The sequence below is a fragment of the Oncorhynchus kisutch genome, linkage group LG11, assembly GCF_002021735.2.
Source record: "Oncorhynchus kisutch isolate 150728-3 linkage group LG11, Okis_V2, whole genome shotgun sequence".
In the NCBI taxonomy this organism is placed as follows: domain Eukaryota; kingdom Metazoa; phylum Chordata; class Actinopteri; order Salmoniformes; family Salmonidae; genus Oncorhynchus; species Oncorhynchus kisutch.
The window spans coordinates 60,900,687-60,924,032 of record NC_034184.2 but is presented as its reverse complement, the minus strand read 5'-3'; the positions used below and the strand labels follow the sequence as shown (position 1 = coordinate 60,924,032).

General features: G+C 41.9%; 2 protein-coding genes across 3 annotated transcripts; both read left to right on the top strand.

Moving 5' to 3' along the window:
* Positions 1-7,343: 7,343 nt before the first annotated feature.
* Positions 7,344-11,482, top strand: LOC109899475 (tripartite motif-containing protein 16-like; the record flags this gene model as incomplete). Its single annotated transcript, XM_031835012.1, has 5 exons — positions 7,344-7,424; positions 9,637-9,870; positions 10,028-10,184; positions 10,278-10,337; positions 10,536-11,482. Coding segments are annotated over 5 exons (1,062 nt in total), but the record flags the coding sequence as incomplete, so codon positions are not given.
* A 1,123-nt stretch (positions 11,483-12,605) lies between these two features.
* On the top strand, positions 12,606-21,550 carry LOC109899476 (E3 ubiquitin/ISG15 ligase TRIM25-like). 2 transcript variants are annotated; one of them, XM_031836009.1, is made up of 7 exons: positions 12,606-13,267; positions 13,639-13,734; positions 17,196-17,429; positions 17,623-17,782; positions 17,932-17,991; positions 18,189-18,259; positions 19,049-19,628. In XM_031836009.1, the coding sequence occupies exons 1-7, from the start codon at positions 12,674-12,676 to the stop codon at positions 19,349-19,351; spliced, it is 1,518 nt and encodes a 505-aa protein (XP_031691869.1). In that variant the 5' UTR covers positions 12,606-12,673; the 3' UTR covers positions 19,352-19,628. The 2 variants fall into 2 exon arrangements, with proteins under 2 accessions (XP_031691869.1, XP_031691870.1); XM_031836010.1 differs by lacking the exons at positions 17,932-17,991; positions 18,189-18,259; positions 19,049-19,628 and adding an exon at positions 21,398-21,550.
* The last annotated feature ends 1,796 nt before the right edge of the window (positions 21,551-23,346 follow it).

Here is a 23,346-nt window from a genome sequence, read left to right as displayed (position 1 = left end):
TTAACCCTTTCCCTACCGGACCCTTTAACAGATGTCGAACCTAACGATAGCCATGCCCCTGTAAGGCCTGTACCGTCGATCTTACCTAGTGGAGATAATATGTCGGGTGAAGCTCAAATGCCATTTGAAGATAAAGTTATGCATGACCTACTGACACATGTGCCTTTACGTAACAGGAAGAATGTTAAATACATTATGAACAAGATAAAAGACTCAAAGGGGATAGCTGCTTGGAACGACTCTGGAGAGTTTATCCTTCAGGGCTCTGTGGTTAGGGGGTCCCATATGCAGGACTTGCTTAAAAGTACCACGGCTGCCCACAAGGTTGCTGATGACCGAAGGCCTCCCGGCTGGCGTCAGTTTCTTAAGGCCCTGGCAATCCTCAACATCCCCCTCTCCGGTGTACCCAACCATAAGCTTCGTCAACAGATTCAAGCTTTAAAACAAAAGCCTTCAACGAGATACAGCACCCCTAAAGATGCCCCAACGACACCGGCCCCATATGAAAGCGATGATGCTAACTCATTTACTCCCATGAACGTCTCAGGACCTTTTCCTAAACCCGATCTCTCGGCGTGGTTAGACTTTTGAAAATGACTTTTGAATGACTATGATTAAATTCAATAAATTTTTTATTTGAAAAATAAGCAAGTTAACATTTGTGGCATTCTTGAAACATATGACGTGAGCATACGCCTTGATTACGCGTTCTTAAAGGACACACATTTGAACACTTTTGATATTTTCTAACAAAACAAGATACAAGGTTATCATTACTTCTTAAATCATCCTTATAAAGAGACATAACATCTTCAAAAGAAACTCCCCGGGCTCTTTGGCACAGGTAAAATACACAGTGGTGACCGCATGTAGTGGAAAGGTTATCTTGCACTTGTTTGATGTTGTAGTAGATCTTTGTACCGTTTAGGGTCAAAAAATCTTTAATAGATTTAGGGAAATGTGAAAAACCGGGGGGAAAGCCATAGGAATCAAAAAAAGTTGAGATTTTTCGTCCACCTTCCTGTTCTAATGTCATAGCTAGCCAATGTTCACCAGGCATGTGTTTAGGATGGGTATTGACAATAAACATTGCAGGCCTCTCAGACCATATCTCCATAGGTAATTCATCACAAGCCAACACTCCACAAAATTGTTTTCCAATCAAGCGGCTCATGAGCCCGTCCAACTCTTGGGTATTCATGTCTTTGTTCAAAGGTCCTTAATAATAATCCACTAAGACCTGTCTTCGGGCATTCACTTCCAAGATTGAATCAGAGCATGCGTAAACAATCATGCTAACTGTACAGGCTAAAGGTGTACGGAAACGCATTTCCAGCCTGAGGTTACCTTGGGACACCACAGACAGATTTCCTGAGGTGTCATCATCAGGTGATAAATTGAAAGCATACAATGTGTAACCCTCTGCAAAATCATTTCTGTCAATAGGTAAAGAGAGATCTTTTAGATGTCGCCCTGTAGCCAGGAATAGATTGTAAAATTCTCGCACAGATATGTTGTTATTAAATTGTGGTTGGAAAGCCTTCGCCGGAACCTGACGTCCGTCCTGACAGAGCGCTACATACTCTGCATTGAAGTGCTGAAAATTAAAGGGGTTTTTATCTAAACTGCCCGTATTAGAGGCGTGATCAACCAGACCTATAACCACATATCTAGGTAAAGGGCCTAGAAATAGGTTTTCTTGACTGCAGATTCTACTGCCCACAGGTATGCTAAAGGTTTTCATGGTAATTCTTTGGAGAGGGTAAAGGGCATTTCCTTTCATCAAAGCATGTGAGTGACCCAGGCGCACGGCCGGAGATACAGATACTTTTTTAATAAAAAGGGTTGCCCCCAACACTTTCAAACTAAAATCCCCGTCTTGGGGAGACATCAGGCAAAAATCATCCTTGGCCCTGGTTAATTTTAATCTTAAATCAACCGAATTTAAGAGTAACCGTTCTTGAAAGAAAATGTCAGAGTGTATAGGGCCTAGCAAATGAAACTCTCGAGATTCGGCGCAGTAGCGAGCTCGTGCCGCTAGTCCTTTGTTTGCACCGGTGGAAGGGTCTGTCGATTCCATAGAGGCTCCTGCAGTATCCTTGCTAAACAGCCCGGCGCTAAATTGGGTTTTGAGAGTGTCTTCGGAGTAGTTTAGTAAACACTCCATGATGGCTCTATAAGGGTATGTAGCGCTGCTTTGACTGATTAGGCGTTCACCCAAAGTCACATCAACTTGGGAGAAAATGGTGGCCAAGGGGTAATTAATGAGACTCACTTTGGCATCGTCTGCAATATTAGACCCATCTCTTTTGGTCACTTTTAGACGTAAATGCACCAAGGTGTTGTTGAGGTCCAGATAGTTGTCACCATGGCCTGGTATGAAAAATTCGATAGGCCCGTTATCGGTAATAGCAGAGAGAGGGGCTATCTCCACATAACTGGATCTATCTATTGAATGCTGCGTTAACGGTGCCGTGAAAAGATCAAGTTCTGTCTTTATAGCTTCAGAGGACATTCGATGTAAAAGAGCCATGTCACTTATTCTTTTAGAAAATACTTCCTAGTATTCTTTTAGCCTGTTTTGGTACAGACCTCCTCACTTTACCCAGTCTTTGACTTACTGAGGTTCTTTTAACAGTTAACCGCCGCTTTTTAGGTGCAGGTCTACGCCTTAAACCAGGGGGTCTCTTTTTTGGCCTTCGAGACAATATCATAAGCCCCGAGCCTTCTTGATGCTCCACCTCTGGTGACGCCCTTCGGGTCATAGCATTGGCTACAACCTCACTTACTATATTTTTAGCCGCTGATTTTAAATGTGGTTTGGCTATGCTGAAGCCTCTCTTCATAAACGGTAAAACCATCCTGAAGAGGTTACGGAATATACCTCCTATCCCCGAACCATACATTGTCGGCGCTCCATGATATCCTGGTAGTCCATTACCCACTTGATCCACATAGTATGAAACATAACGGTTAGGGTCGAGCTGATGGTGCTCCATAACCCTTTTATTTGTATTATGTTTATAAATATAATACAGCTATTATATATGTAGAGAGGTTTTGGTGGGTCTAAAGTGGAGTTTTACAATCGTTTTACCATAAGTAAATTCAATGTTTTCGTTCTGATCCGTTTTAAGCTCAACCAGAATGTTTTCAATATAGTTCTTGCTGACATGTACGTAGTGCGGCTTGTCATAATTGACAGTGACGATGTCCCCATCCTTGCCGTCTATATGAACTGTTCGCAGGAGGGGCACACAGCTGTCTCCGACCCTTTGATAGGTTATGATGTCGGTATAGACAAATATGTTGTAAAAGCCTGCATGTATATCCGCAGGGAATGGGAATAATTTATCGTTCACATACGTCCATTTATTGGGACCCATCCCCAACATGTAGGATAAATTACCGCTGGTCTTTATACCTCCGTTAGCAGGCCCTGAGATTTGTATCCTTTTATGGATTGGATTGTAGAATAGGAATATTTCCATCTTGTTCAGGGTTAGGTGTTCATTCAACTCTGAGACGATCCTGTCGACGGTTCTATAGAAACCTTTTTTAAGCTTAATAAGTTTCGCAGGTTCCGAGAACCTTTTGCAATAAAAATCACGGTCCTTAGCTTTGATATTATACCAACTATGGGGGTATGTAATCTCGCTGAGACCTACTTCCCAAGCCTCTGATAACTCTATAGGCTTTGGAAAATTGGTTGTATACTTCGAACTCTGATTATTACGATATATCTGTGCCGACGCATTACTGGGGAGAGTCAGGTAGAAGCCGCTGTGTTCCATGATGCCCAACTGTGTACACGCGAATGATGCGCTAGTTATCATGACTAGGGGTTTAAATTAACCCCCGTTGCCTCCACCACATCCTGCTCCAATACCCAACTGTTGAACTTTTGAGGCCAGTTTTTCCAGCGGACCAGCAACCATTTTTTACCCTTTTCTCTCTTCTGATCTAGAATCTCCTCCACGTGAAAGACTTTGTCTTTACCCAACTGGACCTTCTGTAATTCCTTCTCATAAAAAGATCCCTCTATAAGATCCCCGTCATAATCTTTTAATTTGTAGACCGGCGGAATGCGTGGCAGACATTCGGTAACGGTAAACAACTCCGAGCTAAAGCCTTGTTCGTATTTTTTGTCGAAAACACCCCTCAACTTTGATATACGCACCAAGTCACCCACTAGGAATTTAAAAGTCATTTTTTTCTTACGGCGAAGTGGGAACAAACCATACATATTTTTAAAGACTTGAAAAGAGTTTTCCGAAGAGACCTCCGAGGGCTTCATACGTATAGTCTTATGGTAGCTGTGGTTGTAACCGTTTACTAAATCCTGAACTATGTCTGTATATCGGTTGGTGTTGTGAGCTGTAAAATAGCGCCACATCCGCTCTTTCAAAGTCCTATTAAAGCGTTCCACAACCGAAGCTTTCAAATCAGAGCCTGTAGCAAAATGTACTATATTATACTTATTCATTAGCTTCTGAAATGTTTGATTAAAAAATTCTTTTCCGCCATCCGTCTGCACTTTCTTGGGGGCGCCTCCTGCCTTCAAGATCGATTCAAAGGCCCTGGTCACCTCTGCCCCGCTCTTATTTTTTAACACCCTTACATAGGCTAATTTAGAGAAAATATCTATAACCGTTAGCATGTAGCGATTTCCATCATTTTTATCGGCAAGGGACTGCATGTCACATAGATCCGCCTGAAATTGGGATAATGGATGCGTAGAAAAAACTCTATTTCTTGGAAAATGTTTTCTTACAGGTTTATGTAGAGTGTAGGCATCTTGCTCTGATAACCATTCATTCACTTTAGCATCGCTTAACAGACTACCTGTTTCTTCGACTATAGCTCTCTGTAAACGCTCTTTACCCCCATAAGACCCGGGGTTAGAGGGATTATAATATATGTTTTTCAACAGCTGCTCAGCCATCCTTCTTGCCTCTCTGAGGTACAATAACTGTAATGAGCCACTTTCATATAACGACAACATTTCAGTTTGTGAATTTTTATTTTAAGAATGCAACAATTATTACGTATACAGACAATTCAGGATTTGTTGCAAGATACAAGTCCCCGTTTTCTCAACAATCACAGCATGCAACACCCTGTATATATTGTTTAGATTTACAGGTTTGTTTCGCTGAATTTTTAAAACACACACGTCTGATATATAAGTATATAAACAACAAATATGATACACATTCACATTAAAGGGTGGTTCAAACAAATAATGTAAAATCTTAGCCAAAGTTATTTCTAGTTCTTCAGAATCCTCAACAAGCCTTGATACCATATGTGACCATTGTAAACTCTCGCCCGTATGTCGGACATGTTTCATGATTTGCTCCATTTTTAACACACGCTCTACAATAACCCCTGTATTGTGGGTTGTGTAGAACTTTACATTGTTCACTTTATTTTCAATAATCTGATGCATAACATTTGTAAGGTCTCTCAAAAGAAAAAATGTATTTATTCGCTCAAACATCGTAGACACATAGTTACCCATAGCTCTAAATAAACAAAATGTCACTCGGTCTCTTGGGATTTATTGAGCCAGAAAAGCATCACATCAGCCATCACAGCTTCCCTGTATTTGTTGTCGTCCACCAGGGTGTGTCGGATTTCTTTGAGTTTCTCATGGATGAAGAGGGCCTCCTTCAGTTCATGTAGGAAGGCTTCGGTTACCCCGTAAACTCTAGGGATAGACGGCGCAATACCCATAGACTCCAGGGCGATGACCAGCGCTGGTATAAAACGGCAGGACCACAGTCTTTTCACCAGCTCCTCAAAATGATTGAAAAAGTAGTATCTAGGAGGGTCGTAGAGGCAAGGATGACGACGCTGGCTGGGATGATTGATCTCACAGCCGATGCATTTTTCTCGTATATATTCGCCAATCACCACGTTTAAAAGTGTAGCTACAGAGGCCTTGATTGTATCCACAAAAACAGTACTGGCCACCCCATCAAACACATCCTCAGGCTGGGTAAATGTCGGGGGTGTCACGGGTCTTGCCAGGGGTGCGTAGAGTGTAGGGCTTCGTGGCATAGAGTCTTTAGTGTCGGGCCCCCATGACGTAGTGGCTTCCTCGTAGATGGTCTGGAGATCCATGGTGTATGCTGAAATGAAGAACTGGCTGCTTTTTTTCTTTTTATTGTAGAACAAGGCCCTTGGGTATCTGGGGGGGCGGGGTTAAAGCATCCGCTTACTTAGTTTTCTTCTGACGCTGTATCTTCTTGAGGCTCTTTTGCATCGTAATCTTTACGATTCGTATATATTATGCACTTCTTTAAATGAACAAGGCTCTGACGCTGTTGGCTCTGTACAAAGAGAGCATCCAACGGTTGCAACATTTTCAATTCCAGTACATCCCAACTGTTAAAAGGAATAAGCAGACGCAGTCGGGTATCCCCAGTCAGGCCACCACCCCTAAGTTTGTGGTTTCGGATTGCCTCGGTGCCGATATAGAACTCCACGCTGCCGCACGGTCGGCCATTCTTTCTTTGTATTTTCACCCTGTGAAATATTTGTCCTGAGGAGTCCGGGGTACCTTCCCAACGGGTCTCGTGGCCCGTGAACACACTATACCCCTTGGTGATAAGGCTCAGTTCAGGACACACAACCTTGCGAAAAACCGACCAGTCTTCAACACCATATTCCAAGCCTACAGTCTGGTCTGTATATTCTTCTCCTTCATCTACCGTATAGAGGGTCACTCTACAGGCCAGGTAATCAAACCGATACCCCCACTGCTGGCCATTAGACATCAACACTTGATCTGTCAGAGCATTTGCTGGCGGTATTTGGGTTCTATACACATTTAAAAAACGTTTTTTTGGCGCATCATATATTGCTGGTTGATACTTTGCCCTTGCTCTATGGGCAACCCGAAGGCCTGTTTCAGTTGTTACAGTCATCACTGCTTTGGTACCGATCCCAAATTCCATGGTTATTCTTAAGATCTTGTGCACTCTTAAACAGGTATTGTTCAGCGGCTTTATAAGGGGCCTTAACCAACCCAAACCGTGAGAAACAGTAACAGGTTGACCTGACACATGGTCACTTACTCAACCCAGGGCATGCACCCTTCTACATGACATAGGGTCATAAATCATTACATAGGGTCATAAATCAGGCTTGGGTCATCAATCATTAACGGCCTGTCAAATGGACCCTTACTCACCCCATAGCCCCCACCTAACCAGGCTTGCCTGACCAGAAGACATGCACACGTCATCACTACATAGGGTTCACATAGAGTTCACATAGGTTCACATAGGGTCATCAATCAAAATTTTGACCCGTGACATCTACTTTATTCTCTCTGTCAGCAGAAGCTCCAGCAGAGAATCCAGGAGAGAGAGAAGGAGCTGAAGGAGCTCCAACAGGCTGTGGAGTCTCTCAAGGTAAGTTTTATTGACCAGGGCCCAGCTTTTCCAAAATTTCAATCTGGATCATTTAAAAAAAAGAATTTGCAATTCATGATCAGATCTCTCTACCTGTTTTTTGGGCCAGTTTCCTGGACAGGTTATGGTACTACTTCTACACTGTCATAGGGAAACAGAGATGAGTTAACTACATGAATAAAGGTACCTAGATTAAAGAGAGACATATAACAATTGATGAAGAAACTATACTGCGGTCAATTTAACATAATGAACCTTCGTTTTTCTTCTTTTTTTTAAAACCTCCTCCCCTTAGTTACATTGACATGTATTCGTTGTCGTGCCTTTTACCTTTCTAAATCCACCCTGAATCCACCGTTTCCAATGGGATTAAGATCATCCTGATTATCAGCATTAAAACCATCCTAATCACTATTTTTGAGATTAGAAAAATGCTAAAACTACTTTTAATCCTGATGAAAGGTCAGATTGGATTACCAAATTAGAATCCCTATCCAGAAGATCAGAATATAAATTGTAAATGTTGAAAAACCCAATTCTAACATTTAATCCTATCCGATTTCCGAAATCCGATCAGATAACTTTTGAAAAACTTGGCCCAGAGGACTGGAGATGCACCATTTCACTTCCCTCCTCCAGTCAGCCAGTCAGAGAGAGAGGACACTCTCCAATCCTACAGAGACTCACTGTGGGGAACAGGCTCTCTGGGCTCCCAGTCAGAGATGAAATACACTCTTATAAAAAGGAACCATTAAGAGTTCTTCAACCTGTTTAAGTAGGACCGTTTCTACCCAGTACCCCCGAATGAAAAATACTACAGTTTACGATAGAATATTACAGTACTTACCATTTCATTATATGGAAACTGTAGTATACGGTAGAATACTATACTAAACACAAGTATCTGTCGATCATGTGTAGTACTTACTATAAAATGTTGTAATATACTGAAATACTATTGTGAATACTTCAGTATTATCTACCCCCAAAAACACTGTAGTAAGTAATAATAAAATTGTATTTGTCACATTTGCCAAATACAACAGGTGCAGACTTCATAGTGAAATTCATACCTACGAACACTTTCCCAACAATGCAAGAGTTAAAAAGTAAGAAAACTGTACTATTAAAAAAAAAGTATATAGTAACACAATTAAATAACAATAATGAGGCTATTACAAGGAATACCAGTACCCAGTCAATGTGCACGGGTACGAGGTACTTGAGGTAACTGAGGTAATATACACTTAGTGTACAAAACATTAAGGATGCCTGCTCTTTCCATGATATAGACTGACCAGGTGAATCCAGGAGAAAGCTATAATCCCTCATTGATGTCACTTGTGAAATCCACTTCAGTCAGTGTAGATGAAGGGGAGGAGACAGATTAAAGAAGGATTTTTAAACCTTGAGACAATTGAGACATGGATTGTGTGTGTGTGTGTGTGTGTGTGTGTGTGTGTGTGTGTGTGTGTGTGTGTGTGTGTGTGTGTGTGTGTGTGTGTGTGTGTGTGTGTGTGTGTGTGTGTGTGTGTGTCATTCAGAAGGTGAATGGGAAAGACAACAGATTGAAGTGCCTTTGAACGGGGTATGGATGTATGTAGGTGCACTGGTTTTTGTCACGAACTGCAACGCTGCTGGGTGTGTCATGCTCAACAGTTTCCTGTGTGTATCAAGAATGGTCTACCACCCAAAGGATATGCAGCCAACTGTGGGAAGCATTGGAGACAACATGGGCCACATCCCTGTGGAAGTCTTTCGACAGCTTGTAGTGTCCATGTTTCAAGGCTGTTCAGAGGGCAAGGGGGGTGGGGAGGGGGGGTCAAGTGCAACACAATATTAAGGTGTTCTTAATGTTTTGTGCAATCAGTGAATAGTATTTATGTGGGCCTCTATGAAGGTTTCTACCTAGAACCCTTTAACTTCTAGGTTGTACATTTTGCTGGCGGGTTGGGTTGTGGGTAATTGGAAATCTCTGTTCTTTGCATTAGTTCACTTACAGTTGGTTGTACCTATGAATTTAATTGTTGTTTATTCTACTTGTATTGTTTCTGGGTTTCATTGGGGTGGCTAGACTGATACCATCAGTGAGAAAGCTTATTCAGATGAAAAGGCTTCTAGGTAGAACCTTATTCCTCTGTAATAAAATGGCCTGGGGAAAAAGTATTCGACTTAACATGGAGCCTTCTCTTCTCTCTTTGTGCCTGAACAGCACTCTGCACAGGCAGCAGTGGAGGACAGTGATAGGATCTTTACTGAGCTGATCCACTCCATTGAGAGAAGGTGCTCTGAGGTGAAGGAGCTGATCAAAGATCAGGAGAAGGCTCAAGTGAGTCAAGCTGATGGACTCCTGGAGCAACTGGAGCAGGAGATAGCTGAGCTGAGGAGGAGAAACACTGAGCTGGAGCAGCTCTCACACACAGAGGATCACATCCATTTCCTCCAGGTAACTAAACTGCCTTGATACAGGTGATACAGAAATTAACTTATTGTGAAACTGTACATTTTGTCTATTATATTTAATTCTGTATATTTGTAGTCATGATTGCTGACATCTAATTTTTTATTATTCTCTCTCTCTCTCGCTCTCTCTTTCTCTCTAGAGTTATCTGTCTCTCTCCAGTCCCAGTGTCTCTTCAGACTCACCCAGCATTGATAAACGTCCTCAGTTCCTTGGAGATGTGAAAATGGCTGTTTCTGATGTCAGAGAGAAACTAGAAGACTTCCTTAAAGGAGAATGGATCAAGATCTCCACCATAGGTGGGTTTAAAGTAATACTAACACAATACATAAGAACACCTACTTCAGACCATGTACAACACGATATGTTGATAATATTTTGTATCTTTGTAGTGAATTCAGTGAATGATGTACTGTCTCCAGAGCCCAAGAACAGAGAACACTTCTTACAATGTGAGTTTCTTCACCAAGTAACTAACAGTCTCCTTTTTTCTGACACTCCTCACAAACCGTGTGATATTTCAATAGTAGATACAGCTCTTGTTGATCTCTGCTCTGCTGTAATCAAAGACAGGGTAGATACAGTACAGTATGTGCCTTAACTTACTGTTCTAACTCCCCTCATTGGTCTCTGCTCTGCTCTTCTCCCAGATTCCTGTCAGCTCACACTGGACCCAAACACAGCACAGAAATCCCTCTCTCTGTCTGAGGGAAACAGAAAGGTGACAGTTGTTAATGCTGTTAACGATCCGAATCCTGACCATCCAGACAGATTCACTGATTGGTGGCAGGTCCTTTGTAGAGAGGGTTTGTCTGGACGCTGTTACTGGGAGGTGGAGGGTCATCATGGGACTGTTTTTACAGCAGTCTCATATAAAGACATAAGTAGAATACGGATGGTTAATGATTCCAGATTCGGATACAATGACAAGTCTTGGGGTCTAGAGTGCTCTAGTAATGGTTATCATTTCAGACACAATAATATTGAGACTAAAGTATCAGGCCCTCAGTCCACCAGAGTAGGAGTGTACCTGGATCACAAGGCAGGTACTCTGTCCTTCTACAGCATCTCTGACACAATGACCCTCCTCCACACAGTCGAAACCACGTTCACTAAACCCCTCTATCCTGGGATATGGGTTGGGTACAAAAATGATTCTGCTGTGCTGTGTAAACTGTAGAGTTCCCCATATTAGAATGACGGTTAATGCTCTTATAGTTTGGTATGTACAATTTATTTTGATTGATTGAATCTTTAATTTAGTCTAGGTTTAAATCATATCCATATTGATGTATTCTCACTTTGATGAAGTCTAAACTAAAAAACGACTGCTGTATTGTCTTTTTTTTAAAGAAACATTATTTGTTAATTTCAATAAATTGTATTATTATTTACCTATTGATCCTTGAATGTGAATCTGTTTAGTTTCCTCAAATCTATCCAGGCCTATATACTGTATATACTCTGATGCTGCAGATTTACTACTCAATCAACCGTCCAGCAGATGGTGATATACTGTAACAAACAAACAATATTAAACGTCTTGATTTACCTCTTGCCACTCAGAAAACCACCAACAATAAACAATCTTTCTATATTTTCATTTTTGAGTGTTTATGCTATAAACGACATGACTAACTAAAGAAAATTATTTTTAGCAGCAGAGTGTGTGTGTGAGCGTGTGTGTGTTTGGGTTTTACTATCCTTGTGGGGACCAGAAGTCCGGTCCCCAAAAGGATAAAGGCTTTTTTAGGCTTAGGGCTTAGGGTTAGGGTTACATTTAAGGTCAGGGCTTAGGGTTTTTGGTGTGTGTGTAAGGGGTTAACTGAGGAGGAGGACAAACTACCGCAATTTATACAAACAACATAAACTTAGCAAGACTTTACATTTGTCCTGTTCTGGTTCCTTAGATGTACTGTTTGAAACAGAATGTGATTGGTCAGGCTGTGGCCACTGCACACAGTTCTCTCTCAATAAACTTCTCCCTGTTACTACGACACATTCATCAAGATCAAGGGCTATTTGCATGTGGACATAGAATTAACCTTTTAAAACGCTTTTTACATTCTGTAGTATCTTTTTGAAGGTATGGGAACATGCTACATTCATAGACCGCTCTATTTGCCTCTCATTTTGAATAACGACTCCAGAAAACGGACATTGAAATAGTGATGGTTTTCATTATTTCTCATCCTGCATTAGTACCCTTTAGTTTATCTAGTGAACTCTAATGTAGACATCAGAAAAATAACCCATTTGGTCTAGGAACAAAATGTACCTTTTAATGGTTCATTGTACATTGGCTACCCATAATAGTCATACCCACAATAGTATACAATGCATTATTCACTTTACATTATGTATCAATATCCAGTATACATTTATGTCTGGCTAATATGTAGTAAGCTTGTTAAAGTATGTGAATAGGTTGCTGTAGGGGTTTAGTCCTGGATCACAATGCATGTTACTGGAACTTCCCCTGTTGGAAAGGAATTGTTACCTCTAAATATATGGCTCTGGAGGAAAGTGCTGAAATAGTAGTGCGCTGGATTCCAACCCATGCTGCAGAAGTATATGACGCAAAGCAGCTTAGACCCCTAAACAACCCTAGGACACAGGATATTCATTTTGCATTGGACTACATTCCTTTCTATCTCCCTCCCTCTAACTAACCCCACCTCCTGGCAGAATCAGGAAGTCCCTCCCCTTCCCACAAACTCTATTCTGAAAAAACTAAACTTATCTGAGTCGCGGTGTTTTGTCTGTGTGAAAGTGAACAACAGTCCAAATGGCTCAGCAGGCAGTTCTGCTGGACCAGGACCAGTTCTCTTGTTCTGTCTGTCTGGATCTACTGAAGGAGCCCGTAGCTATTCCCTATGGACACAGTTACTGTAGGAGCTGTATTGAGGGCTGCTGGGATCAGGATGATCTGAAGGGGATCTACAGCTGTCCTCAGTGCAGACAGACCTTCACTCCAAGGCCTGCTCTGATGAAAAACACCATATTGACTGAAGTGGTGGAGAAACTGAAGAAGACAGGACTTCAGGCTGCTCCCCCTGATCTGTGCTATGCTGGACCTGGAGATGTGGCATGTGATTTCTGCACTGGGACCAGAAAGCAGAAAGCCCTCATGTCCTGTCTGGTGTGTCTGGTGTCTTCCTGCAAGACTCACCTCCAGCCTCACTATAGTGTCCCTGCACTAAAGAAGCACAAGCTGGTCAAAGCTTCCACACAGCTACAGGAGAACATCTGCTCCCGTCATGACGAACTGCTGAAGATTTACTGTCGTACCGATCAGAATTGTATCTGTTATCTGTGTATGGTGGATGATCATAAAGGCCATGATACAGTGTCAGCTGCAGCGGAGAGGACCGAGAAACAGGTTAGACCAGAATAACTTGTTGGTGACTCTGATGAACAAATAATGAAATATACAGCAGGAGAGCTGTTTGAATATAAATATATATATATATATATATAAACATGTATAATTAGTTTCATGAAAAATCATCTCTAAATGTATCGTAATTTTCTGCTGTTATACACCATCATTTTCTTAAGAGTCCAAAATTCAGATTAAGCTATATGATATGAGTACTGGAAACAAACATAATATTTCAACTAAAATCATCGATATATAATTTTGCAAAGGGGCTTCTATTACAGTATAATTCTTACTAAATCATAATACTATATTATTGCACTACTGGACAAATAAACCTTGATAGCTCAATGAACAGTGTTTCTCCATAGAGTCAGCTGGGGATGCGTCAGCAGAATCTCCAGCAGAGAATCCAGGAGAGAGAGAAGGAGCTGAAGGAGCTCCAACAGGCTGTGGAGTCTCTCAAGGTAAGTATTATTGACCAGGGACCAGTTTAAAAAAAATCTGGATTATAATCTGGATTCTGTAGTGCTATTATTTATTTTTTGATTCCATGATCAGATCTCTACCTGTTTTTTGGGCCAGTTTCCTGGACTGGTTATGGTACTACTTCTACACTGTCATAGGGACACAGAGATGAGTTAACTACATGGATAAAGGTACCTAGATTAAAAAGAGACATTTACCAACTGACCACATACCTATTATGCGGTCAATTTAGTTTTTAGTTAGTTACATTGAAATGTATTAGTTGTAGTGCCTTTCACCTCTTAAATCCATCCTGAATCCACCGTTTCCTGTGGGATTAAGATAATCAACATTTTCGGCATCAAAACTATCCTAATCACTACCTTTGAGATTAGAAAAATGCAAAAACTGCTTTTAATTCTGGTAAAGGTCCGATTGGATTACCACATTCAGATATAGAAAAGGGCGCCGGAGGAGAAGGCAGATGTTTTACGTGCCCCCAACCGATTATGTTTTTGTTTTTTTTGCGTTGTTTGTAACCTATTTTTGTACTTATTTTGTACATAATGTTGACGCTACCGTCTCTTATGACCTGAAAGAACTTCTGGACATCAGGACTGCGATTACTACGATTTTTGCGACTTTGTTTAATTCAACGAGTCTGACGAGGCCGACGTGAACGATATACTGCTTTCGATATATTGCTTTCTTGGGAACATGCCTTGATCTCCCAGGATTTGCGTGAAGAGGAGGTGGAGAAAAAAGGGCCGGAGAACGGGCTGCATTCTGAGAATTCGTAGGCGATCGAATAAACCCTCACTTCCTTCCATTCTGCTAACAAGCCTTCAATCTTTGGACAATAAAATAGATGACCTATGCAGAAGATTAAACTACCAACGGGACATTCAAAAGTGTAATATCTTATGCTTCACGGAGACGTGGCTGAACGACGACATTATCAACATACATCTGGCTGGTTATACGCTGCATTGACAGTATAGAACAGCGGCATCTGGTAAGACAAAGGGTGGCGGACAATGTATTTTTGTAAATAACAGCTGGTGCACGATATCTAAGGAAGTCTTGAGCTATTGCTCGCCTGAGGTAGAGTATCTCATGATAAACTGTAGACCACACTACCTACCTAGAGAGTTTTCATCTGAATTTTTCATAGCTGTTTATACATACCACCACAGTCAGAGGCTGGCACTTAGACAGCATTGAATGAGCTGTAGAAGACGCTCACCCAGAGGTGGTGCCCTAGCAGCCGGGGACTTTAAAGCAGGGAAACTTAAATCAATCCGTTTCACCAAATTTCTTTCAGCATGTTAAAAGTACAACCAGAGGGTGAAAAAAACGTGACCACCTGTACTCCAGACACAAAGACGAATACAAAGCTCGCCCTCCATCTGACCATAATTCTATCCTTCTGATTCCTGCCTACAGGCAAAAATTAAAGTAGAAAGCACCAGTGACAAGATCAATAAAAGTAGCTAAGCTACAGGTCTGTTTTGCTAGCAAAGACTGGAACATTTTCCAGGATTCCTCTGATGGCATTGAGGAGTACACGACATCAGTCATTGGCTTCATCAATAAGTGAATCGATGACGTCGTCCCACAGTGACCGTACGTACATACCCCAACCAGAAGCCATGGATTACAGGCAACATCGGCACTGAGCTAAAGTATAGTGCTGCCGCTTTCAAGCAGCGAGACTCTAACCCGCAAGCTTATAAGATATCCCGATATGCCCTCCGACAAACCATCAAACAGGCAAAGCGTTAATTAATACAGGACTAAGATCGAATCGTACTACACCGGATCTAACGCTCACCAGATGTGGCAGGTCTTGCAAACCATTACAGACTACAAAGGGAAGCACAGCCGAGAGCTGCCCAGTGACACGAGCCAACCAGATGAGCTAAACTACTTCTATGCTCGCTTTGAGGCAAATAACACTGAAACATGCATGAGAGCACCAGCTGTTCTGGGAAGACAGTGTGATCACGCTCTCTGCAGCCTATGTGAGTAAGACCTTTAAACAGGTCACATTCACAAGGCCGCAGGGCCAGATGGATTACGAGTATGTGTACTGCGAGCATGCGCTAACCAAGTGTCTTCACTGACATTTTCAACCTCTCCCTGTCCAAGTCTGTAATACCAACATGTTTTAAGCAGACCATCATAGTGCCTGTGCCCAAGAATACTAAGGTAACCTGCCCAAATGAATACTGACCTGCAGTCCTCTGGTCTGTAGCTGTAAAGTTCTTCGAAAGGCTGGTCATGGCTCACATCAACACCATTATCCCAGAAACCCTAGACCCACTCCAATTTGCATATCGCCCCTACAGATCCACAGATGATGGAATCTCTATTGCACTCCACACTGCCCTTTCCCACCTGGACAAAAGGAACACCTACGCGAGAATGCTATTCATTGACTACAGCTTAGTGTTCAACACTACAGTGCCCTCAAATCTCATTACTAAGCTAAGGACCCGGGACAAAAAACCTCCTTCTGCAACTGGATCCCGGACTTCCTGACGTATCGTCCCCTGGTGGTAAGGGTAGGTAACAACACATCTGCCACGCTGATCCTCAACACAGGGGACCCTCAGGGGTGTATGCTCAGTCCCCCCCAGTACTCACAGTTCACCCACGACTGCATGGCCAAGCACGACTCCAACACCATCATTAAGTTTGCCAACGACACAACAGTGGTAGGCCTGATCACCGACAATGATGAGACAGCCTATAGGGAGGAGGTCGGAGATCTGGTAGTGCGGTGAAAAGATAACAACCTCTCCCTCAACGTGATCAAGACAAAGGAGATGATTGTGGCCTACAGAAAAAGGAGGACCGAGCATGCCCCCATTCTCATCAACAGGGCTGTAGTAGAGCAGGTTGAGAGCTTCAAGATCTTTCATGTCCACATCACCAAAAAGCTATCATGGTCCAAACACACCAAGAAAGTCGTGAAGAGGGCACAACAACGCCTATTCCACCTCAGGAAACTGAAAAGATTTGGCATGGGTCCTCAGATCTTCAAAAAGTTCTACAGCTGCACCATCGAGAGCATGACTGGTTGCCTCACCGCCTGGTATGGCAACTGCTCGGCCTCCGACCGCAAGGCACTACAGAGGGTAGTGCGTACGGCCCAGCACATCACTGGGGCCAAGCTTCCTGCCATCCAGGACCTCTATACCAGGCGGTGTCCGAAGAAAGCATAAAAAATGGTTAAAGTCTGAAGCCACCCGTCATAGACTGGTCTCTCTGCTACTACACGGCAAGTTGTACCGGAGCACCAAGTCTAGGTCCAAAAGGCTTCTTAACAGCTTTTACCCCCAAGCCATAAGACTCCTGAATAGCTATTCAAATGCCTACCCAGACTATTTGCATTGTATGCAAAGAACAGGGATTCCCCACTTTTACCTTCTCTTCTCTCTTTGTGTCTGAACAGCACTCTGCACAGGCAGCAGTGGAGGACAGTGATAGGATCTTTACTGAGCTGATCCACTCCATTGAGAGAAGGCGCTCTGAGTTGAAGGAGTTGATCAGAGACCAGGAGAAGGCTCAAGTGAGTCAAGCTGATGGACTCCTGGAGCAACTGGAGCAGGAGATAGCTGAGCTGAGGAGGAGAAATGCTGAGCTGGAGCAGCTCTCACACACAGAGGATCACATCCATTTCCTCCAGGTAACTAAACTGCCTTGATACAGGTGATACAGAAATTAACTTATTGTGAAACTATACATTTTGTCAATTTTTCTCTATTCTTTATATCAGTATTCATGTTTTCTGACATCAATAAAATAACATATGATCACAAAATACATTGTGGCAGTCATCTGCTCTCTCTCTCTCTCACACTCTCTCTGTCTCTCTACAGAGTTATCAGTCTCTCTCCAGTCCCAGTGTCTCTTCAGACATACCCAGCATTGTTATTCATCCTCTTCAGTACTTTGGAGATGTGAATAAGGCTGTTTCTGATGTCAGAGAGAAACTGGAAGACGTCCTTAAAGGAGAATGGACCAAGATCTCCACCACAGGTGAGTTGAAAATAATACTAACACAATACATAGTGTAAGAACACCTAGTTTAGACCAATCAGAGTTCCAATAGTCATCACTTTATACATGTGCAATATGGTATGCTGCTAATATTCTCTCTCTCTCTGTGAATGTCTGTGTGTTTGTAGTGAATTCAGTGGATGTTTTACTGCCTCCAGAGCCCAAGACTAGAGAACGTTTCTTACAATGTGAGTTTCTTCACCAAGTAACTAACAGTCTCTTTTTTCTGACACTCCTCACAAACCTTGTGATATTTCAATAGTAGATACTGCTCTCATTGATCTCTGCTCTGCTGTAATCAAAGACAGGGTAGATACAGTACCGTGTGTGCCTTAACTTACTGTTCTAACTCCCCTCATTGGTCTCTGCTCTGCTCTTCTCCCAGATTCCTGTCAGCTCACACTGGACCCAAATACAGCACAGAAATCCCTCTCTCTGTCTGAGGGAAACAGAAAGGTGACAGTTGTTAAGGCTGTTAACGATCCAAATCCTGACCATCCAGACAGATTCACTGATTGGTGGCAGGTCCTTTGTAGAGAGGGTCTGTCTGGACGCTGTTACTGGGAGGTGGAGTGTCATCATGGGACTGTTACAGCAGTCTCATATAAAGACATAAGTAGAATACGGATGGTTAATGATTCCAGATTCGGATACAATGACAAGTCTTGGGGTTTAGAGTTCTCTAGTAATGGTAATAGTTTCAGACACAATAATGTTGAGACTAAAGTATCAGGCCCTTAGTCCTCCAGTGTAGGAGTGAACCTGGATCACAAGGCAGGTATTCTGACCTTCTTCAGCATCTCTGACACAATGACCCTCCTCCACAGTGTCCAAACCACGTTCACTAAACCCCTCTATCATGGGATATGGGTTGGGAACCAAAATAATTCTGCTGTGCTGTGTAAACCACAAGATTTATTTCGCCTCTAGATTAAACTACAGAGTTCCCCATATTAGAATGATGGTAAATTCTCTTTTAGTCTGGTATGTACAATTATTTTTGAAGTGATTGAATCTTTATTTTAGTATAGGTTTTAATCACATTCATATTGATCTATTCTCTCTTTGATGAAGTCTAAACTAAACTACTGCTGTGTTGATATCTTTTCTCAATAATGTGGAAGGACCACCAGAGGGCAGGCTGCTCCCACGGACTGTTGCCCAGCCCGACATGTGAGTCAAGGTGATCAGAGGCAATTAAGCGCAGCTGACGGTACTAATGAGCTATTCTATTTCCCCTACAAGAGAGAGGAGGGAACCAGCAGAGAGGAGAGAAGAGGTGAGGAGAGAACCAGCAGAGAGGAGAGAACCAGCAGAGAGGAGAGAACCAGCAGAGAGGAGAGAACCAGCAGAGAGGAGAGAACCAGCAGAGAGGAGAGAACCAGCAGAGCGGAGAGGAGAGGAGGGAACCAGCAGAGAGGAGAGGAGGGAACCAGCATAGAGAAGATGATGTACTTTTTGGAAGGGGGAAGAAGGGGACAAACTACCTATTGGGACCGGCAATCACAGATCCGGACCACCAACCGAAGGGACTTTTTCACAGACTAATCGTATAGGTGGTCATTTCTGTTATAATTTAAAGATACTCTTTATGTTCCTTGTTATTGTAAAGAAGAAGATTTGTGTTTTCCTTGGGAGATCATCCTTGATTGTGTTGGATTGTTTTAAGAGGAAAAAATGATCTCCGTAGAGAAATTTGTTCAATTTTAAGGAAACCTGCTCCTGATTCGTTTTATTCCACCTTTCCGCTTTAAAGCAACCTCAAAGGACCTGGTTCGATCACAATAATAAAAAAGATTGTTTGTTCATTTCAATAAGTTGTATTATTATTTATCCTTGAAATGGAATGTTTCATTTTCTGAAACCCTATGGAGGGTGGATAAAAACTAATTGTATGGAAAGTTACTGAGTGAGGAAGGGGGAGTGCACAAAATTTACACTCTGTAAAAAATATGGTATTGTTAAATGTATGGCTCCTAAGGAGGGAGGCAAAGGGCAACAGTCTGGTTTCAGTCACTGGTAAGGTAGGACAGCCATGGATTAGGGAGGAGTGAGGAATTCGGCCTGAGGTCAGGTCTGATGAAGTGAGAAGGAACAGTCCTATTACACACATACACTTCCAAGCCCACAAAGGTTCTAGCATCAGGCAGGGCCATGACTGTACTAGTGAGAGGATCCAATTAAGTTCCTGACAAGTAACAGAGATGTATTGTCTGTTAGGATGTTGGGTCCACCTAGAAGGAGGATATAAATATACAGTACCAGTCAAACGTTTGGACACACCTACTAATTTCTTTATTTTTACTATTTTCTACATTGTAGAATAGTTGTGACTTCAAAACTATGAAATAACACACATGGAATCATGTAGTAACCAAAAAAGTGTTAAACAAATCAAAATGTATTTTATATTTGAGGTTCTTCAAAGTTGCCACCCTTTGCCTTGACAGCATTGCATATGCTTAGTTCAACTGTCACACTCCACGATACCCCAAAATATAAGCTAAAGATTGTAAATGTAAACAAACACTGTATAGCCTCATAACATGGTTAAAACAATTTTGATATCATGGTTGGTCAATCCTTATCTTCCATAGCTCAGAAACAAAGAGAGAAGAGAAGGCTCCATGTTAAGTAGAATAGATGGCGTCATGAGAAAGGAAAATTGTTGATATATTGAAGCAACATCAAGTGGCCATCACAAAGCCCTGACCTCAATCCTATAGAAAATGTGTGGGCAGAAATGAAAAGGCGTGTGCGAGCAAGGAGGCCTATAAATCTGACTCAGTTACACCAGCTCTGTCAGGAGGAATGGGCCAAAATTCACCCAACGTATTGTGGGAAGCTTGTGGAAGGCTACCCAAAACATTTGACCCAAGTTAAACAATTTAAAGGCAATGCTACCAAATACTAATTGAGGGTATGTAAACTTCGGAACCACTGGGAATGTGATGAAAGAAATAAAAGCTGAAAGAAATCATTCTCTCTACTATTATTCTGACATTTCACATTCTTAAAATAAAGTGGTGATCCTAACTAACCTAAAACTGGGAATTTTTACGAGGATTAAATATCAGGAATTGTGAAGAAAAAAAAGAGTTTAAATGTATTTGGTTAAGGTGTATGTAAACTCCCGACTTCAACTGTATGCATTTAGTCAATTATACTTTATTCTCCATATCAGTATTCATGTTTTCTGACATTAATACAAAAAAAATATCACAAAAACATGTAAATTATCTGCTCTCTCTCTCTCATTCTCTCACTCTCTCACATTCTCTCTCAAGAGTTAACAGTCCCTCTCCAGTCCCAGTGTCTCTTCAGACTTACCCAGCATTGTTATCTGCCCTCCTTGGTACTTTGGAGGTGTGAATAATGTTGTTTCTGATGTCAGAGAGAAACTAGAAAACGTTCTTAAAAGAGAATGGACCAAGATCTCCACCACAGGTGAGTTGACAATAATACTAACACAATACATAGTGTAAGGACACCTAGTTTAGACCAATCAGAGGTCCTATAGTCATCACTTTATACATGTACATTATGGTATGCTGATCATATTCTCTCTCTCTCTGTGAATGTCTGTTTCTGTAGTAAATTCAGTGGATATCTTACTGCCTCCAGAGCCCAAGACTAGAGAACACTTCTTACAATGTGAGATTCTTCCTCAAGTAACTAACAGTCTTTTTTTTCTGACACTCCTCACAAACCTTGTGATATATTAATAGTAGATACTGCTCTCATTGATCTCTGCTATTTTTGAAAAACACTATACACAGTTCTCTACATTAGACACATCATTCAAAACTAACAGGCCTTGTGTTTCGTTTGGGAAACTGCTATTCCATTTACCGATTGCCTACACCCAGTGCTCACGTGTGAAAACACATAGCTATTTTCTTCACTTAGAAATCAGAGCTTGAGCACTATAAATAGGCTTCAGGTTGGCTTTCTTGGTTTGGACAACAACGGAGGCCAATTTTGGAGAGAGAGTTAGAGGAAGAGGAGTGAGAGTATGAGGGGGACGAGGACAAGGAGGAGGAAGAGGACTAGGACAAGGATGAGGACAAGGGAAAGGAGGAGGACAAGGTCAAGGGGGAAGAGGATAAGGACGAGGGGGAAGAGGACAAGGACAAGAGGTAGGACAAGCCTATTTGTTTATCTTCTACTGTATTTATTTTGTCTGTTACTGTTCATCCCGAAATCCGGATGAAAATACAATGTTTTGAGAAAAAAATACATCACATTTTTCCCCGCTTGCATGTCTGTTTATAGTGTAAATATATACTGAATATGCATACATACTGTATATATTTGTGCACATACATGTACGTGTGAGTGCCATGACAAACATCCGTGGACTCCAAAGCACACTGAACATGCAAAAGACACAAGATAGTAGTGTTTTACATTTGTCACATCCGTGTGTTGTTGGTGTGTACAAGAGCTAATCATTTGATGGTTTGTGTGTAGAGTTTTGATGTAAAAACACAATTTTGAGAAGAGTTCAAATAGTTTTGAATTAAGTGTTTGGTTTTGCAAGAGATGTGTAATGTTTTGTGAGTTTTGGGATCAAAAACTGTCAAAATAAAATAAAAATATGGGACAAAACACACATCCTGACAAGAGAGACACCACACCACTACATAAAGAGAGACCTAAGATGACAACATTGAATGGCAGCAACACATGACAACACAGCATGGTAGCAACATAACTTGGCAGCAGCACAACATGGTAGCAGCACAAATCATGGTACAAAGATTATTGGGCACAGACAACAGCACAAAGGGCAAAAATATAGAGAAAACAATACATCACGTGAAGCAGCCACAATTGTCAGTGTCCACAAGAGTGTCCATGATTGAGTATTTGAATTAAGAGATGGAGATAAAACTGTCCAGTTTGAGTGTTTGTTGCAGCTCGTTCCAGTCGCTAGCTGCAGCGAACTGAAAAGAGGAGCGACCCAGGGATGTGTGCGCTTTGGGGACCTTTAACAGAATGTGACTGGCAGAACTTGTGTTGCATGTGGAGGATGAAGGCTGCAGTAGGTATCTCAGATAGGGGGGAGTGAGGCCTAAGAGGGTTTTATAAATAAGCATCAACCTGTGGGTCTTGTGACGGGTATACAGAGATGACCAGTTTACAGAGGAGTATTGAGTGCAGTGATGTGTCCTATAAGGAGCATTGGTGGCAAATCTGATAGTCGAATGGTAAAGAACGTCTAGTCGCTGGACTGCACCCTTACCTGTCGATCTATAAATTACATCTCTGTAAACCTTAGCCTACTCCCAAGTACTTGTGTGATGTGACTACCTCTAGCTCTAAAACCTCAGAGGTAGCAATCCCACCGGTGAGGAGAGGGGCATTCTTCTTACCAAACCACATTACCTTTGTTTTGGAGGTGTTCAGAACAAGGTTAAGGGTAGAGAAAGCTTGTTAGACACTAAGAAAGCTTTGTTCTAGAGCATTTAACACAAAATCCGGTGAGGGGCCAGCTGAGTATAAGACTGTGTCATCTGAATATAAATGGATGAGAGAGC